Source organism: Erpetoichthys calabaricus, chromosome 18 (genome assembly GCF_900747795.2).
Source record: "Erpetoichthys calabaricus chromosome 18, fErpCal1.3, whole genome shotgun sequence".
NCBI classification, from domain to species: Eukaryota; Metazoa; Chordata; class Cladistia; order Polypteriformes; family Polypteridae; genus Erpetoichthys; species Erpetoichthys calabaricus.
This window is the reverse complement of record NC_041411.2, coordinates 49,475,347-49,502,491: the sequence shown is the minus strand read 5'-3', so window position 1 is coordinate 49,502,491 and position 27,145 is coordinate 49,475,347. Positions and strand designations below refer to the sequence as shown.

The window sequence follows — 27,145 nt, the reverse complement described above, 5'->3', positions numbered from 1 at the left end:
GTCGAAATTGTCAAGGTTGTACCTGTATAAAACATTTTGATTGCAGAACAATATTGTGGTGCCCCCCAAAAAGTTTAATGGCTCCAAACCTGTAAAAAAATCTCCAATAACATTCCACTTCTAGCAGATATGTGTCAGAAGGAGGCAGGAGGTCTGATACTTTCACTGATGTATTCATTCAATAGCAGCTTTTGATTTAATATGACAGTGTTTTGGCTATGACTTAAACTTTTCAGTTATCAATAATTTATGTGTATTGTGGTGACATAGGAAGATGTATTTTTCTTTTATGTTTCAAACTCAGTTCTTCCTAATAACCGTTAAGAATCATGATATAAGAATCTTGATATAAGAATCTACATATAGATAGATAGATAGATAGATAGATAGATAGATAGATAGATAGATAGATAGATAGATAGATAGATAGATAGATAGATAGATAGATAGATAGATACTTTATTAATCCCCAAGGGGAAATTCACACACTCCAGCAGCAGCATACTGATACAAAAAACAATATTAATTAAAGAGTGATAAAAACGCAGTGCAAGTTAAAAAGTGCATGCAGAAGGAAAATGTGTGATGTAGTACTGCCTGCATCTATAAGTTTGAAACGCAGTTCAAGAAATGGATGTTAATAAAGCAATCGAGTCAATTGGCTTTATTGTCATCCCATCCATACACAGTATTGCAGCATACATTGGCACAAAGTAATATTTTAAAGGGCTGCAATGCAAAATATACATAAACACAGGACAAGTGCCTGCCACAGCCACAGTGATGAATGCAGGAATGCCCATGCAAATGAGCACACATTCAAGTACTCTCAAATATGCGCATATAGTCATTTTGTATGTTAAGGTCTTGAATCATCTTGTGAGTGATTAATGATTGTAAAACCACATGAAGAGAAGAACAGTGTCACACTGGTTAGCACCACTAATCCACAAATTTAGAAGGCTAGGCATAAATCCAAACCCAAGTACTCTGTGGACTTTACGTTTTATCGATATGTTTATGTGTTTTTCTCTATTTAGGTACTTCATTGTTCCTGATACAACCCAAGTGGGAATGGGTCTAGAAGAACATCTAGATGTTAAAGGAATAGAGAATGTAATTAAACACAAAAGCTTGGTGTGATGATCTACCATTTTTTTTTTTTTACAAAATTTAAAGAACCAAAGAAAATACTGTAGATATTGTATATTAGAAATGTTTAAAGAAATTGTTTAGAGGAAGGGAAAACATCACCTACATTTTGATCTGGTATCATAAAATTAATACCAAATATTGAGGGTGTGAAGAACACGGCAACTTGGAGCTTTGTGACTTTATTATTTCAAGGTTACAAAGTCTCAGCAAACAAATTGGCACATAGGCTTCAGCAACTTTCTGCGACCCTGGTGTAGATTAAGTGGGTGAGAAAAAGACATATCAGTAAGAGGGCCATTAATAAAGTAGTTCATATTGAAGATCTTATGACAAGGATTTAGGCATTGTAGTGGACTGGACACTATCAACTGTCAGATGGTCCTCAGAAGCCATTAATGAATATTAGTTTATATAGCATGTGTGGAGTACAAGTCCAAGGAGGTTCTGCTCAGGCTTTATAACACACTGGTGAGGCCTCATCTTGCCTCACTGGTCTCCAGGTTACAAAAAGGACATAGCAGCACTAGGAAAGGTCCAGAGGAGAGCAACTAGGCTGACTCCAGGACTACAAGGGAAGAATTATGAGGAAAGATTAAACGAGCTGAGCCTATACAGTTTAAGCAAAAAAAGATTATGAGCAGACATGATTGAAATGTTTAAAATTATGAAAAGAATTGCATTATGTAGATTACATTAGGAAGAATTTCTTCACACAATGAACTATAGACACATAGAATAAACTATCAAGTAGTGCGGTACACAGTAGGAATTTAGAGTCCTTCAAAACTAGACTTGATGTTTTTTTAAAAGAATGAAATGGATAGATAGGACTGGCAAGCATTTTTGAGCTAAATGACCTTTTCTCTTCTAGACTGTTGTAATGTTTTAATATGCAGTGCCTGGATGGCGTGTAACAGATAAGCTGGTGTTAAGAAGGCAATCTATAAATTTAGCAGAAGAAAGAAATGAGAGAGGAGGCTCTGGTAAACGTAAACCAGGCAGTGCACAAATATATAATGGAAGTGAAATATTAGTTGAATTAAATTTTGTGGCTGCAAATTATGTATCAATCAGTAATAAACAAACCAGAATTCTTTTGGGCCTTATGTAATGGAATTTCAATCAGCACTGGAGCAAGACAAGGTTGTCTTTTTTGTGCAATATGAAATTTTGGTATACAGACTAAGAAAACACCCCAAAGTAAAAGGCATAAACATCCTAGGGGGTGGTGAACAACAGACAAAGGTTTTCATGTGTAATAAACAGAGATGGATGGGATGAAAGAAATACAGAAATAAAAGGAATAACTTTAAAAAAAACTGAAAAGAAAGCCTGGCCTTACTCTTACAAATACTGGTTCTTTAATGGCATTGTATGGTGCTTTACTGGGTTCTAATGTTTCCTCATAGAACTACTACCTGACTAAGCACCATTTCACTCTGGAAAGGGTTCTTTGCACATGAAGTTGGTTCTTTGTGTTTGTAAAAACGTCCTGATATGTAGGCTGCCTAGCAGTACACTAAACAAATTAAGAAAACCTGAAGTTAGCCTGTTATTATACGCAGCCTGAGTCTTTAAAAACCATGACCCATCTGTATTTCACTGATCTGTCACCATCTATTCATGATTAGTCACTGTATGAAGCTGGTAATGGATCTAAATAAATAAAAGTTCTTTATGGAACCTACATGTAGATGGCATCACTCTAAAAAAACTCTCTGACACGTTTATTTTTAAGAGTGTTCGGGAAGCTTATGATGGAATAAAAAGTTTTAAGAGCAGCCAATTATACAGTATTTGGCAGCATTCTTTTTACTTCTGCAAAAAACGCAGGAGTAGAATAATAATATTATTTCAGTTGTTTTGGAAATGAAAGTGTGAAATATTCAAAAGAGGTAAACTAATAAGGAAGTTATCTTTCCTAACCTCCACAAATTGCTAAACTTGAGGTACAGTGACAATAGTGAATGCATCAGTAAACAGAGAGGTAAAAACAATGGATATGGGGACAATGCCTACTGAGGACAATTTGAAAAAGAGTTAAATTATATAAACAGACCAACATCTGATAAAGACGAACATTATAGAAAGAGAGTGAGAGCATAATGAGGGTATAAATGGTGTAAGAAAACCAAATGAGACAAGATGAAGGGTCGGTCCTCCGTGATAACCCCATTTAACATCTGAGATCAAAAGACTTCAAAATAATGGAAAAATAACGACATTATACAGGACCATCTTGGTCTCTTAAGATATTGAAAAAGCGTTCTGAATCTAGAGTGCTGCCTTCTTCAGTCACGTGTTCTAGAATAAATGCTGACTTCTGGTCTTTGTTGTCTTTTTTATAGATTGAGATGGAAGGGGCAGGACCGCTGAGTCAGAAGGGGGAGGTGACATCACTGTTTATCTGATTTTCTGAGAGAAAGGGGGAATGAAGTCAACAACTCTGTCACCCTTCTCTCTCTGACCATGCTGTTCTTACTCCATCAAGCCCAGAAGATGCTTCCTAGGCTCTTTTGTTGGACAATGGGAAGGAAAATTAAATTGGTTAGAGTTTCAAAAAGTGAGACAAGTGATAAGAGCAGTATTTTTAACTAGCCAACCCGCGGCGTAGCATACGCCGCATAATTATGTATTGATGGGTGAACACTTCCTGAAAGACACAGTTGTCCAAATGGGGTGGGTTTGAGGATACGACTGTAGGTGAATGAAAAGATGGAACTCTGGAGAGGGACACATACAATTGTCCGTGACTGAAAACTGGAGGACCGTCGTCGCGCCTCCACCTCCCAGAGCGAGGGATGGGGCTGGACGGCGCTCGGGAGTGGAGGGCAGAATGGGGGAAGAGGGTAAGGATGCCCATTCCGCCCCCTCCACCCCGGCCCCCCCACCATTCTAGTCTGCTTATTTCTTAGTCATCTCTTAGTCATTGTTCAGTATGCACTGCCTGCTCATGTGCCCGCCCCCAACTCTTCACCTGAGTCACTTTCGTCTGTGTACAGTCCACATGCACCTGTGAGTCACGTTGACGTTTCATTTTCCAAACACCGCCTCAGTCGCTTTCGTCTCTGCTACAGTCCACATGCACCTCTGAGCCATGTTGACGTTTCATTGTTCTTTGCGGTTCCGGCTGCTTTTCTATATATAATCCACCAAGTCACACGACCATGGTAGTAGCGACGGGGGGTGTGTACAAAGGGCAGGGACTTAATCAGTGTGAGCGTATGACCCGCACTTACTGGGAATTCCTCGCTACTTGTCCCTCTAAGAAGTTGGACGCCAACTGCTCGGGGGTCGCGTAACTATTTAGCAGAAGGGAGTTTCGTTCGTTAACGAAATTAACCAGACAAATCGCTCCACCAACTAAGTACGGCCATGCACCACCACCCACAGAATGGAGAAAGAGCTATCAATCTGTCAATCCTCTCCGTGTCCGGGCCGGGTGAGGTTTCCTGTTTTGAGTCAAATGAAGCGAAAGGCTCCACACTTGGTGGCGCCCTTCCATCAATTCCTTTAAGTTTCAGCTTTGGAACCATACTACCCCCAGAACCCAAAAACTTTGGTTACCCGATCAGCTGCCCGGCGGGTCATGGGAATAACGCCGCCGGATCGCTAGTCGTCATCGTTTATGGTCGGTACTACGATGGTATGTGATTGTCTTCGAACCTCCGACTTTCATTCTTGATTAATGAAAACATTCTTGGCAAATGCTTTTGCGCTCGCTCGAATTGTTGGTGGGCGTGGCTCTGTCTTGCGTGTGTCTTGTTTGCCATGGAATTCTTAGAGTTGGTGGGCGTGGCTCTGTGAGTTGTTGTCGTATCCCATGATCTTAGCATTGGTGGGCAGGTCTCTGTGAGTTGGCGGGCGTGGCTATGTCGTGCGTATCCCATGGTTGTCTTGCGTGCCCTGTCGGCTTAGTGAATTATATATATAGATATGAAAAATTGGAATTGGTTTGAAAAAATAGCAAGAAGACTTAACAAATGAGCAGAATGGTCTAGTGGAGGCAGGGTGTAAGTTTTCATATGTTACTGTACAGCCTGCATAATCAAAAATATATTTAAAACTAGCAAACATCAATGTACAACAAAAGCTGTGCCAAGTTAAATCAAATATTAACAACACTAAAATAAAGCTAAATCAAGCAAGATGTATGAAAGCGACCATTTAATTGATAAAGAAAAAGAAAAAATGATAAGAAATCAGCAATCAAATGAGTAATAATGGGTATCAGAACTGTTTCAACCATCTAACAATTTGTTTAAAATCTTACATGCGAAGAAGTGCATAATCCATCCTGAAAAACAGACAGGTCCTCAGTTAGCTGCTTCCTTAAATAGTACACACTATATACCATTCCATTGTTATCTGGAGCAATGTAAAGAAAAGTTTAAATTTTGGAGAAGAACAGTGGCAAAGGTGGATTTCTTGGTTAATTCTAAATTTTTGGCCATTTTAATCTTTTTATTTGCCATTTTCTGATACAGCTTTATCAGAAAAAAACAACTTAATTATGAACTGAAAACATCCACATTAAATGTTTTGAATTTCCAGAACATTTAGGTAATAAATTTTCGACTAGGACTAATAATAATAAATAAAAATAATAATACATTTTATTTATTTGTAGGCACCTTTCTAAACACTCAAGGACACTGAACAATAGATAAAACACAGATATTAACAAAATTAAAATACAAAAATTGAAATCAGACAGAGCAATTGTAATCAAAGAGAAAAAGCAGTCTTAAATAAATGAGTTTTAAATTTAGATTTGAAAAGTGAAAATGATTCAATATTTCTAAGCTCAGATGGTAGTGAGTTCCAGAGCTGGGGAGCAGAGCAACTGAATGCTGTGCTCCCCATGGTGGTAAGACGGATGAAGGGGACAGTCAAGTGGATGGAGGAGGAGGATCTAAGGGTACGAGAGGGAATGGCAACATGGAGGAAGTCAGACAGATATGAAGGAGCAAGGTTGTGGATAGCCTTAAAAGTTAACAGAAGAATTTTGAAATGAATGCAGAACTTAACTGGAAGCCAGTGAAGCTGCTGCAAAACGGGAGTGATACTGTGAATAGAGGGGGTTCTAGTAATGATGCGGGCAGCTGAATTCTGGACCAGTTGAAGCTTAAAATGAGTGGGACTGAAAGGATAAAGTACTGTCAAGGATGACACCCAGACTCTTAACCTGTGGGGAAGGGGAAACAGAGGAATTATCAATAACAAATGCAAAATTATCAGTTTTGGATAATGTTGATTTTGTGCCAATGAGGAGAACCTCAGTTTTCTCACTATTTAACTTAAGAAAATTGAAGAAAACCAGGATTTGATTTCTGCTATGCAATCAATAAGCGAGGAGAGTGGAAAGGAAACAGTAGGTTTGCTAGTGAGATAGAGCTGGGTGTCATCAGCATAACAGTGCAAGCTAATGTTATATTTAAGAAAGATATTTCCAAGGGGAAGGAGTTAAATAATAAAAAGGAGGGGCCCCAGGAGAGTGCCATGGGGCACACCTGAAGTAACAGCGGTGGGTTGGGATGTGAAAGTTTTAGGCTGAACAAACTGAGTGAGGCCCGAGTGGTAGGATCTGAACCAATCCAGTGGAGTGTGGGTAATGGCAATCGAATATAATCTATTGAGAAGAGTAGTGTGACAAACAGTGTCAACGGCTGCACTCAGATCAAGGAGGATGAAAATAGTAATTAAACCAGACTAGGATCTAGGTTCAAGCCCCTTAAACTCGCGCGTAATCGTGTGACATAAATTAGCATTATATGTGTATATATAATCTGTAGATAGACAGACGGTTATTTGGCGTCCTATATTTTTCACACAGTTCTTGTCATTTATTTACAGTGCATCACCTGTGAAAGGGACATGAAACAGTTACTTTAAGAAACAACGATATACCCAATTAATACTGGCGCGAAGAACGCACCATCCCATCATAAATAACGCAGTGACTTGTACAAACCCTGCACACGTGACAAGGACACGCACGTGATGAGTGTGTGACTTCCGCTCTACTCACGTGTTGCGGGTGAAGCTGGAGAGGGTGATGTGTCAACTGCCTGACGGGGACTTTGTGAAACATTAAAACGCTCAGGACCACCGTTGAAACTCAGGATTGTTATAATGGACAACAGTGGGAAAGAGAAGGAGGCTTTGGCGTTGCTCGCTGAAGCCGATAAGAAAATCAAGTCTTCGCAGTCATTTTTTGGGACGTTGTTCGGGTAAGTAATGTGAACGCAGTGGGTTGCTGGGCATAAAGAGTCTTGTGATGAAGTGCGGTGAAGGCCGTTGGCCCTTGTCCTTACACTAAGGTGATATGCGCCAGCTCGTCATTGTATTAATTGAAGATATTGTGCCTTTTTTTGTTTTTCACTGCCTTCTCAGTTCTATCCGCCTCTTATCGAATTCTGTATTTATTTTGTTGTTTCTACCGCATAATACTGCTATTTTTAAGCAGCATAACCAGGCGCAGGGTAAGTAATGTTTATAAGTCACAAATAAAAGTTATTAATTTTTCTAACGAACATTTTGACATTGACATTTTGAGATTGAAAACTTATTTCCACTGCCGTCCAGTCCAGGGTTGGTTTCTGCCTTGGCACCCGGTGCTGCTGGTGTAAGCTGTCAACCTGTCTCCGGCTTCCATCAATTCTAAAATTTAAATATAACATCCTGGTGACTTTTAATTAAAAGGTTATTATTAAAAGGAGAGTGGATGATTACTGCCTCCAGTACAAACAGACAAATAACAATATCATGTGGAACTATATTGTTTTCAAGAACATAATAAGGAGTAGAAGCATCCTTTGCCTTCAGAACAGCATCTGCTGAATAATTTGTTGGGTAAAGGTGCTCATTGTTAGTGTGTCAGAGAGCGAGGATGTACAACATTGTCTATAACTGCAATTTTATTTTAAGTTTCTACTTTGGTACAACCTCCAGGGGGTCCAGAGTGCACCCCATAACTGGGCCTGCCATTTTACACAGGAGGTGTTTTGCTGCATTCCACTCTGTGCTCCAGACCTTCCTCTAAAGGTTCAGTAGTGTAATCATCTGATGATTGGGCAGGCCACAGAAGGTGTTTAAGTTCAATCTTTTATTCCTGAAGCCACTCTTGAAACAGTTTAACAGGCTGTTAGGGCAGTCATGGGATCTAATGTCTTCTCCACAATGGCTGCCCATACCATTACGAATCCCCCACCATATTCTAATGGCTGGCACCAGACTTTGTGGCTTGAAGATCTACTGTACTTGGCTTTCTGCAAATGCAAACCAGTTAACATTTAGGAAACGGGGTTGAAGATGACTCGCTTAACCACATTTATTTGTTACTTGGATATAGAGAGAGCACTTTATTTGTCCTCAAGGTGAAATTGGTCTTTTCACATATATAGATAGATAGATAGATAGATACTTTATTAATCCCAGGGGGAAATTCACATACTCCAGCAGCAAAAAATATTAAATTAAAGAGTAATAAAAAATGCAGGTAAAAAACAGACAATACCCCCTCTGGTGGAATTGAAGAGTCGCATAGTTTGGGGGAGGAATGATCTTCTCAGTCTGTCAGTGGAGCAGGACAGTGACAGCAGTCTGTCGCTGAAACTGCTCCTCTGTCTGGAGATGACACTGTTTAATGGATGTAGTGGATTCTCCATAATTGATAGGAGCCTGCTGAGTGCCCGTTGCTCTGCTACGGATGTCAAACCGTCCAGCTCTATGCCAACAATAGAGCCTGCCTTCCTCACCAGTTTGTCCAGGCGTGAGGCATCCTTCTTCTTAATGCTGCCTCCCCAGCACACCACTGCGTAGAAGAGGGCACTCGCCACAACCATCTGATAGAACATCTGCAGCATCTTACTGCAGATGTTGAATGATGCCAGTCTTCTAAGGAAGTACAGGCGGCTCTGTCCTTTCTTGCACAGAGAATCAGTATTGGCAGTCCAGTCCAATTTATCGTCCAGCTGCACTCCCAGGTATTTATAGGTCTGCACCCTCTGCACACAGTCACCTCTGATGATCACGGGGTCTATGAGGGGCCTGGGCCTCCTAAAATCCACCACCAGCTCTTTGGTTTTGCTGGTGTTCAGTTGTAGGTGGTTTAAGTCGCACCATTTAACAAAGTCCTTGATGAGGTTTCTATACTCCTCCTCCTGCCCACTCCTGATGCAGCCCACGATAGCAGTGTCGTCAGCAAACTTTTGCACGTGGCAGGACTCCGAGTTATATTGGAAGTCCGATGTATATAGGCTGAACAGGACCGGAGAAAGTACAGTCCCCTGCGGCGCTCCTGTGTTGCTGACCACAATGTCAGATCTGCAATTCCCGAGACGCACATACTGAGGTCTGTTTGTAAGATAGTCCACGATCCATGCCACCAGGTATGAGTCTACTCCCATCTCTGTCAGCTTGTCCCTAAGGAGCAGAGGTTGGATGGTGTTGAAGGCACTAGAGAAGTCTAGAAACATAATTCTTACAGCACCACTGCCTCTGTCCAAGTGGGAGAGGGATCGATGTAGCATATAGATGATGGCATCTTCCACTCCCACCTTCTCCTGGTATGCGAACTGCAGAGGGTCGAGGGCGTGTTGGATCTGTGGCCTCAGGTGGTGAAGCAGCAGCCACTCCATGGTCTTCATCACATGTGATGTTAGAGCGACAGGCCGGAAGTCATTCAGCTCACCAGGACGTGATACCTTTGGGACTGGGGTGATACAAGATGTTTTCCAAAGCCTCGGGACTTTCCCCTGTTCCAGGCTCAGGTTGAAGATGCGCTGTAGAGGACCCCCCAGCTCTGATGCACAGACCTTCAGCAGTCGTGGCGATACTCCATCTGGACCTACTGCTTTGCTGGCACGAAGTTTCCTCAATAAATAATTTATAATATTCTGATAAACGGCAGACTCCTCACAAATACACAACAGACTAAAAAGAAACAAAAATACAATGCCCTGTATAATGTTTGGGACCAAGACACATTTTTCTTTGATTTATCCGTCTACTCCACAGTTTAAAATTACCTATGTGATTAAAGTGCACATTGCAGACTTTCCTTTAAGGGTACAGTATTTGCATCCATTTTGGTCACACTTTGTAGAAGTGACTACACTTTTTCTATATGGGCCCCCCTCTCCAAGGCACCGTAATATTTGGAACAATTGGCATCACAGGAGTTCCCTTTTATAATGTCCGAATTGTTAGATTTGTTCTTTTACACTGTAGCAGAGGGGTAAATTGAGGAAAACTTGTCCTTGCCCCAAACATAATGGAAAAAGAATGCAAATTCTAAGTCAGAAGGTTCCTTTGAGGCATTTTCTTTAATGTTAGTCAGAGAGAGGATATGCAACATTGTTAGTAATGGCACTCAGTTTTGTCTTCATTCTCTCTTCCACTGCTACCTACAGCAAGTTGAGATTGTGTCCCATAACTGGACCTTCCTTTTTAATTAGCTTGTTGATTTGGTCATCACAGATTTGCAAGATATTTTAAGGATGTTGCAACCCTTTCTGCCCTTTCTTATAGCCTGTCATTAATGTGGACCCCCAAATATTTGTAACATTGCACTACCTCCATGTCCATTCCCTGAATTGCGACTGGACACAGAGGCTCAAGGTCCAAGGTTTTGTGGTTCACGTCTCAGGTTATGTGCATTTGTGTATTGGACTTTTGATAAAAGCTATTTACAAATTGCAGGCTTTCCATAAATCCAGCTTTGCAAAGCTCATTTGTTTTTGAGACTGACTAACAGAGGTGCAGATAAGTAATTGGTGGGCAGAAGTAATGAGGATGGAAGAACAGGGGAAGAGAAAGTGAAGGAGGCTGAAGCAGAGGTGGATGGATAAAGTAAAAGAACATTTGAAGGAAAATAGTTTGACAGGAGAGGAGGTGCAAGACCAAGCTGTTTGGAGAGGGTTGATCAGGCACATCAACTCCACATAAGAATGGGAAAAGATGAAGAAGAAGGTAACAGGTGCCAGTTCATTTCCTGTGATGTGTCCATTAATTACTGTCAATGAGCTTCAACATGTGAGCACGCTCTCTTGTTGCTGGTACAGTTTGTCATCATTTGGCATATGTTATGATTCTTCCTAGGACTTTTCCTCTTGCCACATGCAATAATTGTACAGTTTTTGTAATTGATGCACTGGTGAGTTTAGGTATTAACTATTCAGCCTCTAAAACTCTGTTAGTTGTTGAAGAGCCAATCGTCAGACCTCTTCTATAACTGATATATGCTGCTAATTAACATTCAGACTAGTATGATGTAATTTTGCAGCTGTATTTGGAATTGTGATTTAGTTACGTCTACGTTCAATTTCTTTCTCGTGTTGCATTTTAGTTATTATCTTCACCTTTGTATGTTCTGTCTGACAAGGAGGTGCCTTCACTCTCGTTTTTATCTATCCCTCATTGTGATTTTTGCCTGTCTTATATTGTGACTCAAATACCCATGAAGTCTTTGTGATTCCCTTTCTGTTTCCTAAACCTCATTGTGACTGCCTGTATCTAGTAAGTTATTCTCCTTTCCTCCCTGCAGGGGCTCTTCAAAACTGGAGGAGGCCTGTGAGATGTATTCCAGGGCAGCCAACATGTTCAAGATGGCAAAGAACTGGAGTGGTGAGCTGAAATACCCCACTGAGGCGTAGGGGTTTCTTATAATTTTGCAAAGACAGTGGAGCACACAGCAGCAGGTTGGAAGCCAAAGCCAGTGTTTTAGTGGCTGTGTGATAGTTCTCAAAGGTGGTGTGCATGAGTGAAAAATGGTCAAATTGCACACACGGTATATAAGATGTTAAAAGTGCGCAAATGGCAAAGGAGCTGGATGTTGTCAGAGAGTTTTGTCAGCCAGTGAGAGAATAGCTTGTTAATCAGAGTAGCCACTATGTTGATTTTGGGTGTTTGGGGGGAGGTAGGGGATGGGAGAGCTCTTTGAAGACTTTGTGAAAACTAGTGAGTGTTCTTCGATTATAGTTGTTTTCTGGCAGGAAATTGTAGAGCTTCAGGTAGTAATAAACATTGCCTTGTACATCTCAGTAGTTTCTACAATTGGTGATAAGTGTAATTTAGCCATGGTAAACTGGCAGGATTGTGTAGAGTTGGAAGGTTTAGTTTAACCTATAACAATTTTGCCCTTTCCAATGAAGAAAAATTGAAAATAAATTGTTTTTGTGCCAGCATTCAAAATGTTTCTGGTTATCATGGATAAATAAACTGTTTATATTCCCTTTCTGCATAGCTTCTGATTAATGTGCGGATTCAGCCCCCTCCACTGACTCACTTTGAGCAAAATATGTTTAGTTTGCAGTGTATAATAATGAGGTATTTATATGCTTTAAACTGTTGTAAGATTTTGTCAATAAGAAGATCAATGATGCATTAGTTGCAAGAAAGCACTGTTGAAAGTTTGTTATTGCTATCTGCGGCATGTTTCTTTAAGTATTGCTGCAGGAGCAAACGTTCATTGCATTAACCACAGTCTTACAAATGATAAAACAGTAGAAAATGCAAACCATAAACCAAGACAAGATTACCTATGCCTTAGTTAAACTTAATATTCTTATCAGTCGGCAGTGGGTCTTCCTGTTTACACATTCTTTAACATAAGTCCATCCATCCATCCATTTTCCAACCCGCTGAATCCGAACACAGGGTCACGGGGGTCTGCTGGAGCCAATCCCAGCCAACACAAGGCACAAGGCAGGAACCAATCCTGGGCAGGGTGCCAACCCACCGCAGGACACACACAAACACACCCACACACCAAGCACACACTACGGCCAATTTAGAATCGCCAATCCACCTAACCTGCATGTCTTTGGACTGTGGGAGGAAACCCACGCAGACATGGGGAGAACATGCAAACTCCACGCAGGGAGGACCCGGGAAGCGAACCCAGGTCCCCAGGTCTCCCAACTGCGAGGCAGCAGCGCTACCCACTGCGCCACCGTGCCGCCTTAACAAGTCTTTTTTAACAAATTAAAAAGAAACTGAAAGTATGATGAATTTAGCTAAATATTGTAGGTATAGCTGTCGTTTTGGTCAATGAGCCAGTAGTATTCTTTGAAGACCAGTCTCTCCTCACATTCATTGGTTGTTAATCCACAGTCTTGCATTTCTGTGTTTTCAAGCAGCAATATATGAAACTGCATCACTGAATTTATCCACTGCATCTTGAAGCACAAAATATTAGGTAAACCTTCCACATGATAACATTTTTGCTTACAACAAGATCTTAAAAATATTTTTTGGGGGGTTTGACACTTACGAAGCTTCAGTAAAGTGGTTTTTTCATTTCTTCAATTTTGCATTCTAAAATTACTTCATTTTAGAATGGTCAGAGGTGGCTTAAGCAAGTTCTTCTGTGTAAAGTGTTGCTTACTAAGAGCCTTTGATGTACCAATAGCATTTCTTGGGAATATGAAGGTTTCACAGGTCTTATCAGAGTCACATTTATTCTCCAGTACTTAATGCACAGGAATTTAAGTTTGCAGCTTTAGAGCGTCCAACAAATTAAACAACATACATTATAAACCATTGCAGAGTAGAGAATCTTTAAAGGACGTGCAAATAATGTGCCAATGAAAGCATGTGTATGCACACATACACACTGTTGAACATTCTTACATTTTCATACAGTATATGAAAGACCACATAAATATAAATGAGGAGGGCAGGCTAAATTACTGGTTTGTGAGGACTATGGCCGTAGAAAAGAAAGTGTTTAAGGGACATTTGATGACCTGGGAGAGATGAGCCAGTGGTGATCCTTTTCACATGGTTTATGAAACTAGGTGCATTCAGGTCTGCAATAAATGGAAGAGCACAGCCCATTATTTTCTCAGCAGTCTTCACAACAACTGTAATTTATTGCTGGAGTGGACAGTTGCTGAACTAAACCAAGTAACAATGGAGAATATAATCACGCTTTCTATCAAGGCATATTTCCCTAGATAGGGCTGGGAAAAATTAAATTTTTTAAGTTGGCATAAATAGTACATCAACTGCTGAGCCTTCTTAGTGATGGAAATGCTATTACTGTCGTAGATTGAGAGTGTTTTGTGATTGTTATTCCCAACAATTTAAAGGTTTCCACCAAACGAATTATACAATCATTAATTTCTAGTTGGAGGGGTTGTAACTCTCACGTTACTATTTCCACTGTCTTGGTAGTATTGAGTACCAGGTTATTAGTAGTGCAGCATGACACAAGGCAAGTCTCCTTCGTTCTATATGCTGTTTTATTTCCATTAGTAATTAGTCCAATAATTCTGGTGTCATCAACAACAAACTTAATGGTTTTTACTGAAGGGTCTGTTGAACTACAGGCATGTGTATATAAGGGATAGATTGGGGGTCGGGGAGGGATTTAGTACACAGTGTTGAGGGGCAGCTGTCCTGATATAGAAACAGTCTGAGGTGTTGGGTCCCATCAGAGAATATGGTTTGCTGTTTATCAGAAAACTGTTACGTCCATTTACAGATGGAAGCACTCAGTTGCGTTTGTGGAAGTTTAGTTTGTAACAGTTCAGGGACAATGGTGTTTAATGTTTGGATGAAGTCCAGAAACTGCATTCTGGTGTAAGTTCCTTTACAGTCTGGATTCACCAGCACAAAGTGAAAGTCCATGTTTGTGGCCTCATTCACAAATTTACTGTATGTTCCCTACACTGAAACTGAATTTTTTCAGATGCAGAGCAATTATAGACTTAAGATGGGGAAATAACTTGTTTTTGTGATATTTTCATTAGAAGTAATCTAAGTGCAGTATGCCTTTAATAATTGAAGCAGCTTATTTTATCTTTTTTGGGAACTGGAATGATAACTGAAGATTTAAAGCAATACAATATCAAGATAAAAATGTGTTGGACTTTGACCATTTCAGTACCTAAAGTGTTACCAATGAGTTCAATAAATTTTTAGTACACAGTAGTACTAAATGACAGGAAAGGTATATAGCTATGAAATTTATCACATCAATTTATTGTTATTATTTTAAAGACTATATCAAATTATTTTTCATAAAAATAATGCACTATTAATTCCTTCCATGTCTATTGTTTTTAACAGTCATGAAAGTTCTGACTTGAACATGGAAATTATTACTTCAATTTATGAACAATTGCAGAGCTATTTTTCTCATCTTGCATTTTTTTTCCAAATTTCATGTATAATTTTTTCATCAAAACAATACCATATTTTGAGTTTTCAGAAGAGGCAAATGCACTATGGTACCCCAGAGCATGTTTTTTGCATTTTTGGAAAGATGTGTGTTCCGTGTCTTTGGTGAATTTTGTTTTGAAAACTGTATCTTGAGACCGAATGGATCAATTCTTATGAAGTTTTGTGAAAAACCATCTGTTTAGCGCAAAGCTTTTAAAAAATTTTGAATTTTAATGCCAGTACTGCTGAAAATTTGTCATACACATTTAGGACTTGGAAAAAAGAAAATAAGAATTTTGAGCTCAGTCCAATGCTCAAGCTTTGAGCATTTTAAGGTTTTGAAGTTTCAGCAGCTAAACTCTAATTAGAAACAACAAAGGAATATAAACATGCCTTTATAATTACCAGAATATCTTGCCTGTTTGTGTTCCTACTTTGAGGTTTAAAGTTTGTGCCTTCTGTTTATTAGTGGGTGATGCTATCTGAAAGGCCATTTAAGCTGTGTACAGGAAGGTGCAGTTTTTTTTCTTTCTCCTCTAATTTTGAACATCTTAAACGAAACTTACAGAGGGAAAGGAATTAATATACAATTCATATAGTAATTAAGTAGTTGTCCAAATTTAGTCTAATAATGTAAGTCCAAATTTTTTATGTTTTGGTGACCAAAAGTGTATATTAAGAAAACATTGAAAGAGATTTCCCTTACGGGGGAAAAATGTGAAAAATAAGTTCAGTTGTATTGAAACTTGGATATTTTTTGGCAAATTCACATTCTATACTATAAAAGTTGAGTGTTGGTCACTTAAGATTTTGTGACCACTGCTCTTCATGTCAGCAATGATGGAAGGCTGCAAAAACGGAAACTACAAGGAATTTTAACATGTGGGCCTTCTCATCAGTCTTTGGGTAAAACCCAGGTTATTGGTACCTTCTCTTGGAGATAATGTAGCTATCTTGTATATTTAAAATACCACCTGTAAATGACATCAAGACATGGAGAAATTCATCAGTCTACTTCGATTGAAATCATTGTGCACTAAAGTTGTAACAGTATTTACTTACTGTAAAGTTCTGTTTGATCCTACTTGATATTTTAAGGGTAGAATTAGGAATTGCATTGAGAATGCACAATGTAGTTACTGCACCAAAGAGACAAAGTTACAGCTGTAAAATCTTACTTCTGGAGCTCATTACCCTTAATGCTTCTTTAGGAAAAAACACTGTAATATACAGTGGGAAAAAACACTGTAATATACAGTGAAACTACAACCGTATGTTTGCAGTTAATAATTGGATTTCATTTATTATTGGCCAGTCATAGTGAGTATTCAGAGTGACGGTCAGTAATCTGGTGAGAATGGTAAGTGTTTTTGTTCAGGAACGAAGGAACATTGTCAGTTAAAGAAACTCTTTGTAACTAGGGGGCTCCGCCCCCTGCTTGCTTCGCTCGCCAACCCCTGGCGTTGGGGCATGACAAAGAGTGAGATGTATGAATTAGATATAGAATAGTGTGCAGGTTTGGATGATGCCTATAGAAATAAAAAATAGAGTGTTTGGCATAGAGTAATGTTTTATTGGAATATTTCTTTGTATACAACATTAGTAGTAAAGATGGTGTCTTGTCCTTGAATGAGTCTTCCTTGGCATGGATCATTTATAACTTTAACTTTAACGTCAGATGAACGTCGAACACGTGAGAAGGCAACATAAAGTTGTCCATGTCCAAAAACGGGTTCAGAGAGGTAGATGCCAACCTTGTCCATGGTTTGTCCTTGTGATTTGTTGATGGTCATGGCAAATGCAGGTTTAATGGGGAACTGTCGGCGTTTCAATGTAAAAGGTAATTCTAGGTCAGAACTCGTAAGGTCAATTCTAGGAATGAGAACTGTATTGTTAGCATGTGATCCTGTAAGAACTGTTGCTTGAATAACATTGTGTGTCATGGTGTTGACGACTAACCGTGTGCCATTGCATAAACCCTGTTTAGTGTTAAGGTTTCTTAATAGCATGATTATTGTTCCGTTTTTAAGGCTAAGGTTGTGTTGTGGTCATCCGGCCGGGTTAATAGTGTTCAAATATTCTAAGGGGAAATTCAGATGTTCATTGTCGTCATCAGAGTCAACTTTGTCAGAGCTTAGAAAGAGCCGTGTCTCTCCAGGAAGTAATGAAATGACCTGGTTATTAATGTGATTAACATTAATATTTTTTGGACATAATATAGTGCGTTGTGTTAACCACATATGCGAAAGCAGTATGGGCCATTGCCTTTTGGTGGCCTGATATTTACTCCGGTAGATGCAAAAGCAAATGAACTATTGTAGGATCTAATGCAGTTCATAAAGTTTTTACTTTCAGGCACATCGTTAGTTAGAAGCTTCTGTAGATATTCAGGATATGAATGTAAAGGAGGCAGTCTAATCTGCCCCTTTTGACAACAACGTGTAAATTCATTATTTGTATTGCCAGTTGTTTCTTCTGGGAAGTTAAGTGAATGACAATGATTGCAAATGACATTCATTAATCCCAATGAATTTTCCTCAATAGTGGACTCATTATTGAAGGCGTTGTCAGCCAACTGGCGTAAGCGTTTAGCAGGTGTCTGGCGTTGATGTCCGTGACGGGCATGTTTTGCTTGTGGCGTTTGAGTGCCGCTTTGTTGCATGTCCATTATTTGTGACGCGCTATTTTGGAGTTTTAATTGATTCGCCTCCGCTTTGCGAAAAGTCCGTTTCAGTCTACGTCGTGCGTTGTTTGTATCGAGCCTTGTCCGTTTTTGTATGTCGGTCAGTTGAGCTTTCTGCTTTTGGAGTCTTGCTTGCTTGTTTTCTGGCAGTTCATATGCGCGTTGTACACGTCTGCGTTCATTTATTCTGTCTCTTCGCTCCCTTTTTTGTATGTCTGAGACGCGAGCTCTTTCGGTTTGAAATCGTGCTTGTTTCGATGCAGCACTTTGAGACGCGCGCTGTATGCGTCTACGTTCATTGTCTGTCCATTTGGGCACGTCTCTGTAACGGGGTTACTTGAGCTTTGCGTTTTTTTGATCCGAGACATTTTTTCTCCCGGAGTTTCCGAAGCGCGTTGTATGCGCCGCCGTGTATTTTGTTGTTTCATTCGTGTTCGTGTGTTTGGTCCCGTTATCCGATCCGAATCGTTTTGTACCCGTGACCGTGTATTCATGACTTGTTTGTTCCTCAGCATGCGAAATATGGATAAGTAATAAGGAGGATCGCACTCACTGTTAATATGTAGCCTTTTCTGCAGTTGAACGGTTAATAGTGCTTTATTGTAAGGAGATCCACCTATGCTGTCCATCCGGTTTAGCATTCTCGGTTAGTAATATGGATAATAGAAGCAGTATCGGAAGTTATTCAAGTCAAATTTATTATTGTGTACATAGTTTAGTGAAATTCTTATTTTCATGTTTCCTCACCACAGTCAACAAACATAAAATACCAAAAATAAAGTATGCATAACATGATCTATAGACATACGCACAGGAGGGAGAAGCGACATAAGTGGCTATACAGGATGGGTGATGTCTTTTAATTATCCTGTCTTTCTAAGGCAGCGAGTGCCATATGTCCAGAGTGAAAGGCAGTTGGTTGCCGATAATAGTTTGTGCAACTTTCACAGCAGCTCCACCACCAACCCCAAAAACACAGTGCTTTACGATCTTGAGCTTAGCAGGTGCCAGAATGTGAGTCAGGCAGTGAAGATGAATTCACTGTGCACCTGTAGAAGTTAATGTGAACAGATGGAGAAATGCAAGCTGTCTTCAGCTGTTGGTGAACCTTTTTGAGAGGAGTTGAAATGTGTTGTGTCCACTTCAGTTCATCAGTAATAATCATCTCCAAATAATTTAAAGTCACTCACTCTTTCAGCAACATATCCCTGCTTATGTAGGGGGAAGTTTAGTCTTTGTTTTGCTTTCTGAAATCTATGACCAGCTGTTTGGTTTTGGTGATGTAAAAAGTGAGATTATTGTCCTGGCACCACTGAGTCGGTAGGTAGACCTGTTCTCTTTTGGCCATATCATCACTGTTGGTGACAAGGCCTATAATGCTGGCATTATCAGGAGATGTAATAATGGATTTGGAGATGTGTCTGGCCACACAAAGGAGAACCAGGAAAGTCAGTGTGGAGAGTATGATGCTGCCAATCTGCAGCTTTTGGTCAGGAAGCCTACAATCCAGTTTGCAGAGGGTGACACTGAGTCCTAAACTGAGGAGTTTGGTGGTCACTTTTGATAACTGTGAAATGCAGTAATCTATAAACGGGACAGTTTTAATTTTTCAGATTAGTACGATATACAGTAATACTAGCTCAGTAGTGTGAGTATATACGGTGATAGGTTGAGAATAGAGAGGTGCATTTTTCCTAATAGTCCATCTCCACACTTCTCTTCAGCTGCAGGAAATGCATTCACACAGGCTGCACGTCTACATCTGCAACTACAAAGCAAGCATGATGCTGCAACCAACTTCATTGATGCAGGAAATGCCTTCAAGAAGGCTGACCCACAAGGTAAATGAGAAACACTAATGGGGAATGGTATTGCGAGCAAAAGGGCTGAATGCTTCAACTGATTAACATGAAATACCTTTAACCCACAGAGGCTATTAACTGTTTGAACCGAGCTATTGAGATCTACACAGACATGGTAAGAAGCTAAAATCATGGCCAGCTGAGTCAATTCATTGGTGTATTTATTAATTGGTACATCCTTTCTTTAATTGGTTTGCAGGGGCGTTTTACAATTGCAGCAAAACACCACATATCAATTGCTGAAATATATGAGACTGAGTTAGTGGACATTGACAAGGTATGCAGAAATGACTCTGGTCAGCAATATAATATACCTTAAAATTGTGTGTTTTTTTTTTTTTTTTAACATTTTACCCCTTTTTCTACAGAAAAAATAATTTTGATGTTTTTATGTATTCCCTATTTTCTTTTTTTTTTTTTTTTTTTTTAAACATCTTTCTCTTTCTATTTGTCTTTAAGAACTCCACAACTTCTTTTAAAAAAAAAAACAAAAAAAAACTGTTGGGATAATATATTAACCAGTCTTTGGCATTTTGCTGCTGTTGCAGGCAATTGCACACTACGAGCAAGCTGCTGATTACTACAAGGGAGAGGAATCGAACAGGTAGGATTTTGTTTGTATTTGAGATGCTTGATTGGGTGCTGCTGATTAGTTTAATACCTCGTCTCACAACAGAATTGAATGATATGTTAGATTAGATATACAAGTTGGCAATCCCATGACATTTTACAAGTTTAAAAAAAAATCTTGTTTTTCCAAATGGATTAAAAATACCAGATTTAACAAACCACTTATTTTCTGGTTACTTAAATTTAAACTGGAAAAAGAAATAGACTGATTTGAAAGAGGTAATGTAAAACAGTTTTTGCACCATCTTAATTTTGTTTCTGAGTTTTTTTTCCCCAAAGTAAGAGTTCTGTTTTCAGTGTAAATCGAAGACATTCTTAGTGATCAAATCATGCAAAAAAAAAAAAGTAATAAAATTAAATATATTTATTTATAGGAGTGGAGTGTTTGCTGATTTGTGAAGATGTGACTTTCATCTCCTATCTTTTTTTTTTTTTTCTGGTGCCACACTACCTACAGCTCATTTTAGGGTAAAGGCGCTTATTCCTTTTCTAATACACAAATACCATATTGACATACGTTATGAGTTTCGCCATGAATTAGGCTGTAATGCATTTACTCTTGAACTGATCTGCAATAATTGGTAAAGGATAACCGAAGCTTAGTCCCCTGGACCACTTGTCATGCACTAGAAATGAAATTCATTAACACAGTTGGTCCTGTCTCACTGGTAATCTCTGGTATTTTGTACTTTATAGCTCTGCCAACAAGTGTCTGTTGAAAGTTGCCACATACGCCGCCCAGCTGGAGCAGTATCAAAAAGCTGTTGAGATTTTTGAGCAGGTGAGGCTGGATTTTATGCATTACGTTGCTTCCAGCATTTTTTCTCTCATTTAACGTTTTGCATCGCAGTTTCTCTCTGAGTAAAGTCTTTCTTTCCCGACATGCAAATTAGACCTGGATGGGAAACAGCCATATGCTAAGTCAAATACCATCTGAAATCTAACAAGCTTTGCATTTTGAATTTAGAAAAATGTTGCATAGGACCTGTGACTGTGTGTCCTGTCGTCATGTTTGTATAATTTTTGTAGTTTTTGTTCAATTTATCTATGAAATACTAACATGTCTATGCTAGGACTGTTCTAATAATTTCTGAATTTGAAATACAGTTGAGTGATCATTATGTTTGAAAGTGAACTGAAAAAATTTAAAATTAGTATTGCGTTATTCTTAATATTACAGTTTTTCATGGCAGAATTTACTGATTCTGTCTTAGATAAAAACAGTTTATTCATATATTTGGTTTGATAGGTAATGTTGTTATCAATGAAATGTGAAGCTCTATGTCCAGAAATTCCTTTTTTCTTCAGCAAATGCAGGACGATCCACGGAGTCTCCTTTTAATCTTGATTAAACGGACATATTAGACTACCAATGTCTGTCCATTGTCAAAACTGTTTAATCCAATTCAGATTCACACATGAAAGAACTGTTATTTCTTTTGTATAAATAAAGGCACTCTGAAATACATGTCGATTGATTAGATGAAAAGTACAAAGTATATTCCAAGAAGTTGGTTTATTGTAGATATTGTCCACACACCTGTATTCTGTCCAAAGTACTTTGCAAATCATTCTCCATGTTTGCATGCATATTTTGAACAGGTGCACAAAAATTATAAGGATTAAAGCCTTGCCAACGATGTGATGTTCGCTACAGAAAGTATAAATCTAGGCTGTGTAGCAATTAAAAAGGTAAAAATAAATGCCATCCATCCATCCATCCTCTTCCGCTTATCCGAGGTCGGGTCGCGGGGGCAGCAGCTTGAGCAGAGATACCCAGACTTCCCTCTCCCCGGCCACTTCTTCTAGCTCTTCCGGGAGAATCCTGAGGCATTCCCAGGCCAGCTGGGAGACATAGGCCCTTCAGCGTGTCCTGGATCTTCCCTGGGGCCTCCTCCCGGTTGGACGTGCCCGGCACACCTCACCAGGGAGGTGTCCAGGAGGCATCCTGATCAGATGCCCGAGCCACCTCATCTGACTCCTCTCGATGCGGAGGAGCAGCGGCTCTACTCTGAGCCCTTCCCGGATGACTGAGCTTCTCACCCTGTCTTTAAGGGAGAGTCCAGACGCCCCACGGAGGAAACTCATTTCAGCCGCTTGTATTCGCGATCTCGTTCTTTCGGTCACTACCCATAGCTCATGACCATAGGTGAGGGTAGGAACATAGATCGACTGGTAAATTGAGAGCTTTGCCTTATGGCTCAGCTCCATTTTCACCACGACAGACCGATGCAGAGCCCGCATCACTGCGGACACTGCACCGATCCGCCTGTCAATCTCGCGCTCCATTCTTCGCTCACTTGTGAACAAGACCCCGAGATACTTGAACTCCTCCACTTAAGGCAGGATCTCGCTCCCAACCCTGAGAGGGCACTCCACCCTTTTCCGGCTGAGGACCATGGTCTCGATTTGGAGGTGCTGATTCCCATCCCAGCCGCTTCACACTCAGCTGCGAACCGATCCAGAGAGAGCTGAAAAACACGGCCTGATGAAGCAAACGGGACAACATCATCTGCAAAAAGCAGTGACCTAATCCTGAGTCCACCAAACCAGACCCCCTCAACACCCTGGCTGCGCCTAGAAATTCTGTCCATAAAAGTTAAGAACAGCATCGGTGACAAAGGGCAGCCCTGGCGGAGTCCAACTCTCACTGGAAACGGGTTCAACTTGCTTCCGCCAATGCGGACCAAGCTCTGACACCGCTTGTACTGGGACCGAACAGCCCTTATCAGGGGGTCTGGTACCCTATACTCCCGGAGCACCCCCCACAGGATTCCCCGAGGGACACGGTCGAACGCCTTTTCCAAGTCCACAAAACACATGTAGACTGGTTGGGCGAACTCCCATGCACCCTCCAGGACTCTGCTAAGGGTGTAGAGCTGGTCCACTGTTCTGCGACCAGGATGAAAACCACACTGTTCCTCCTGAATCTGAGGTTCGACTATCCGACAGACCCTCCTCTCCAGAACCCCCGAATAGACCTTTCCAGGGAGGCTGAGGAGTGTGATCCCTCTGTAGTTGGAACACACCCTCCGGTCCCCCTTCTTAAAGAGGGGGACCACCACCCCGGTCTGCCAATCCAGAGGCACTGTCCCTGATATCCATGCGATGTTGCAGAGATGTGTCAACCAAGACAGCCCTACAACATCCAGAGACTTGAGGAACTCTGGGCGTATCTCATCCACCTCTGGGGCCCTGCCACCAAGGAGTTTTTTGACCACCTCGGTGACCTCAGTCCCAGAGATTGGGGAGCCCACCTCCGAGTCCCCAGGCTCTGCTTCCTCATTGGAAGGCATGTTAGTGGGATTGAGGAGGTCTTCGAAGTACAACTCCCAACCCCCCCCCCCACAACGTACCGAGTCGAGGTCAGCAGCGCACTATCCCCACCATATACAGTGTTGACACTGCACTGCTTCCCCATCCTGAGACGCAGGACGGTGGACCAGAATCTCCTCGAAGCCATCCGAAAGTCGTTCTCCATGGCCTCCCCAAACTCCTCCCATGCCCGGGTTTTTGCCTCAGCAACCACTGAAGCCGCATTCCGCTTGGTCTGCCGGTACCTATTAGCTGCCTCCAGAGTCCCACAGGACAAAAGGGACTGGTAGGACTTCTCCTTCAGCTTGACAGCATCCCTCACCACCGGGGTCCACCAACGGGTTCGGGGATTGCCGCCACGACAGACACCTTACAGCCACAGCTCCGGTCAGCTGCCTCAACAATAGAGGCACGGAACATGTCCCATTCGGACTCAATGTCCCCCACCTCCCTCGGGACGTGGTTGAGGTTCTGCCGGAGGTGGAAGTTGAAGCTACTTCTGACAGAGGGCTCTGACTGACATTCCCAGCAGACCCTCCCAACACGTTTAGGCCTACCAGGCCTGACCGGCATCCTCCACCACCATCGAAGCCAACTCACCACCAGGTGGTGATCGGTTGACAGCTCCACCCCTCTCTTCACCCGAGTGTCCAAGACATGTGGCCGCAAGTCCGACGACACGACCACAAAGTCGATCATCGAACTGAGGCCTAGGGTGTCCTGGTGCCAAGTGCACATATGAACACCCCTATGCTTCAACATGGTGTTCGTTATGGACACTCCGTGATGAGCACAGAAGTCCAATAACAAAACACCACTCGGGTTCAGATCGGGGGGGCCATTCCTCCCAATCATGCCCTTCCAGGTCTCACTGTCATTGCCCACGTGAGCATTGAAGTCTCCCAGCAGTACGAGGGAGTCACCAGAAGGTATGCCCTCTAGCACCCCCTCCAGGGACTCCAAAAAGGTTGGGTACTCCGAAGTGCTGTTCGGTGTATACGCACAAACAACAGTTAGGACCTGCTCCCCCCACCCGAAGGCGGAGGGAGGCCACCCTCTCGTCCACCGGGGTAAACCCCAATGTACAGGCTCTAAGTCGGGGGGCAATAAGTATGCCCACACCCGCTCGGCACCTCTCACTGGGGGCAACTCCAGAGTGGTGCAGAGTCCAGCCCCTCTCAAGGAGATTGGTTCCAGATGGTTCCAGAGTCCAAGCTGTGCGTCGAGGTGAGCACGACTATATCTAGCTGGAACCTCTCAACCTCACGCTCCTTCCCCTTCAGAGAGGTGACATTCCACGTCCCAAGAGCCAGCTTCTGTAGCAGAGGATCGGACCGCCAAGGTCCCCGCCTTCGGCCACCACCCAACTCACACTGCACCCGACCTCCTTGGCACCTCCCATAGGTGGTGAGCCCATGGGAATGGGGACCCACGTTGCCTCTTCAGGCTGTGCCCGGCCGAGCCCCATGGGTGCAAGCCCGGCCACCAGGCGCTCGCCATCAAGCCCCACCTCCAGGCCTGGCTCCAGAGGGGGGCCCCGGTGACCCGCGTCCGGGCAAGGGAAAACACTGTCCAAATTTTTTATTCATCATAGGAGGTTATGTTGAACCACACTTTGTCTCATCCCTCACCTAGGACCAGTTTGCCTTGGGTGGCCCTACCAGGGGCATAAAGCCCCGGACAACAGAGCTCCTAGGATCATTGGGACACGCAAACCCCTCCACCACGATAAGGTGGCGGTTCAAGGATATAATGCCATATTTCTTAAAAAAAAAAAAAAAGCAAAATGAGACTTTTTAAACAAGTTAACATGGTATTTTAATTGTTGCTGTGAGCCAGGAAGTATTCAGTGTACTGTACATGCAAATTTATTAGAAAACAGCACAGTCTTGATACCTTCGCTGGTCTTATGTACCTCGTACAGGAATGTGAGTTTAGCTCCCGACCTTTTCACACATACATACAAATTCAGATATTTCTGAAAGAAAACAATACTTATTTTTAATATGAAATATTAGAAATGTGACATCTTTTGGTCATTAAAAGTGTACAGGTTGAGCATTCTCTCATTAAAAGATGAAAACTTAATCAGTATTTCCAAATGCTGTTTGCCCAGTGCTTTGCAGAATTTCCTGAGCTTCTGCACAACAATATTCTTTACACAAAATTATTTCTGACAAAGAAGCAGTTTCAAAACAACATTTATATAGGAAGATTTCAAGTGCAAAACATTTTTTGTGCTAAATAGAATATTTATCATATATACTCGTGTATAATTTGGGTCTTGAAACTTGAAAAATCGATCATAAAATCAGACCCTGACTTATATGCCCATTCAAAAATGCAACACTTAATTTTTTTTTTCTTTTTAACATCTTCTTCTCCAATCTTGCATCAGTTTCTCAGACGCATCAACTTTTGTTGCAGCAGCAGCGCAGTTACCAATTTCTTTCGCTACTTCAACAACGTTTAATATAAAACCAGCTTCATATTTTCTTCTGATGGAATGTTCCATCATAGATAAGAGATGCTCTTACGATAAAGGTGAATGAGGGTGTGAGATACAAAAAACACAAATCAGTGCAAACATTGCTTCGGAATAGTTTGAGTATTACCATGTGGTCACGTAGGCACAATAGAGAGAGGGGTTAGGAGTATGTGCTGATACAGCGCATTGCCACACTCCCATAGAAGAAAAGGCAGTGTGCTCTGTGGTTACTCTCTCAGGTGGGCGTTAGCATATCATCATGTCTTGGACCAATAGTTTGAGTTTTCTGCATTCGACTTATATGACCGACATTATAAAATACCAGAAATTATATGGTAAAATCAAGACCCGACTTATCTGTGAGTATATACGGAAATTCAGTTCTATTAACAGTTTGGTTTTATTTTTTGAAATACTAGGGGGCTCCGCCCCCTTACTCGCTTCACTCGCCAACCCCTGTGTTTGGTTAATCCATCTATCCATCATCCAACCTGCTATATCCTAACCACAGGGTCACTGGGGTCTGCTGGAGCCAATCCCAGCCAACACAGGGTGCAAGGCAAGAAACAAACCCCAGGCAGAGCGCTAGCCCATCACAGGGCTCGCACACACACTAGGGACAATTTAGAGTCGTCAGTCCACCCAACCTGCATGTCTTTGGACTGTGGGAAGAAGCACCCGGAGGAAAGCCACGCAGACACGGGGAGAACATGCACACTCCACGCAGTGGAATGAATACCAAATTGTGTATTCTTTGAAGTTAAACTTGTCGTTGCTTTAACTGTTGTGGGACGACCTTGCTTTGTCCTACTATTTTTTCAATTACACCTGGCTCTGATG

General features: G+C 41.4%; 1 protein-coding gene across 1 annotated transcript in view; it reads left to right on the top strand.

Annotated features, from left to right (window-relative positions):
* The first annotated feature begins 7,174 nt into the window (after positions 1-7,174).
* Positions 7,175-27,145, top strand: part of napab (N-ethylmaleimide-sensitive factor attachment protein, alpha b) — a 30,183-nt gene continuing 10,212 nt past the window's right edge. The window contains exons 1-7 of the mRNA XM_028824277.2: positions 7,175-7,388; positions 11,705-11,784; positions 19,735-19,851; positions 19,941-19,987; positions 20,072-20,149; positions 20,421-20,476; positions 21,199-21,283. Coding sequence (XP_028680110.1) covers positions 7,291-7,388; positions 11,705-11,784; positions 19,735-19,851; positions 19,941-19,987; positions 20,072-20,149; positions 20,421-20,476; positions 21,199-21,283 — 561 coding nt within the window. The 5' untranslated portion in view covers positions 7,175-7,290. The remainder of the gene's footprint in view (positions 7,389-11,704; positions 11,785-19,734; positions 19,852-19,940; positions 19,988-20,071; positions 20,150-20,420; positions 20,477-21,198; positions 21,284-27,145) is intronic.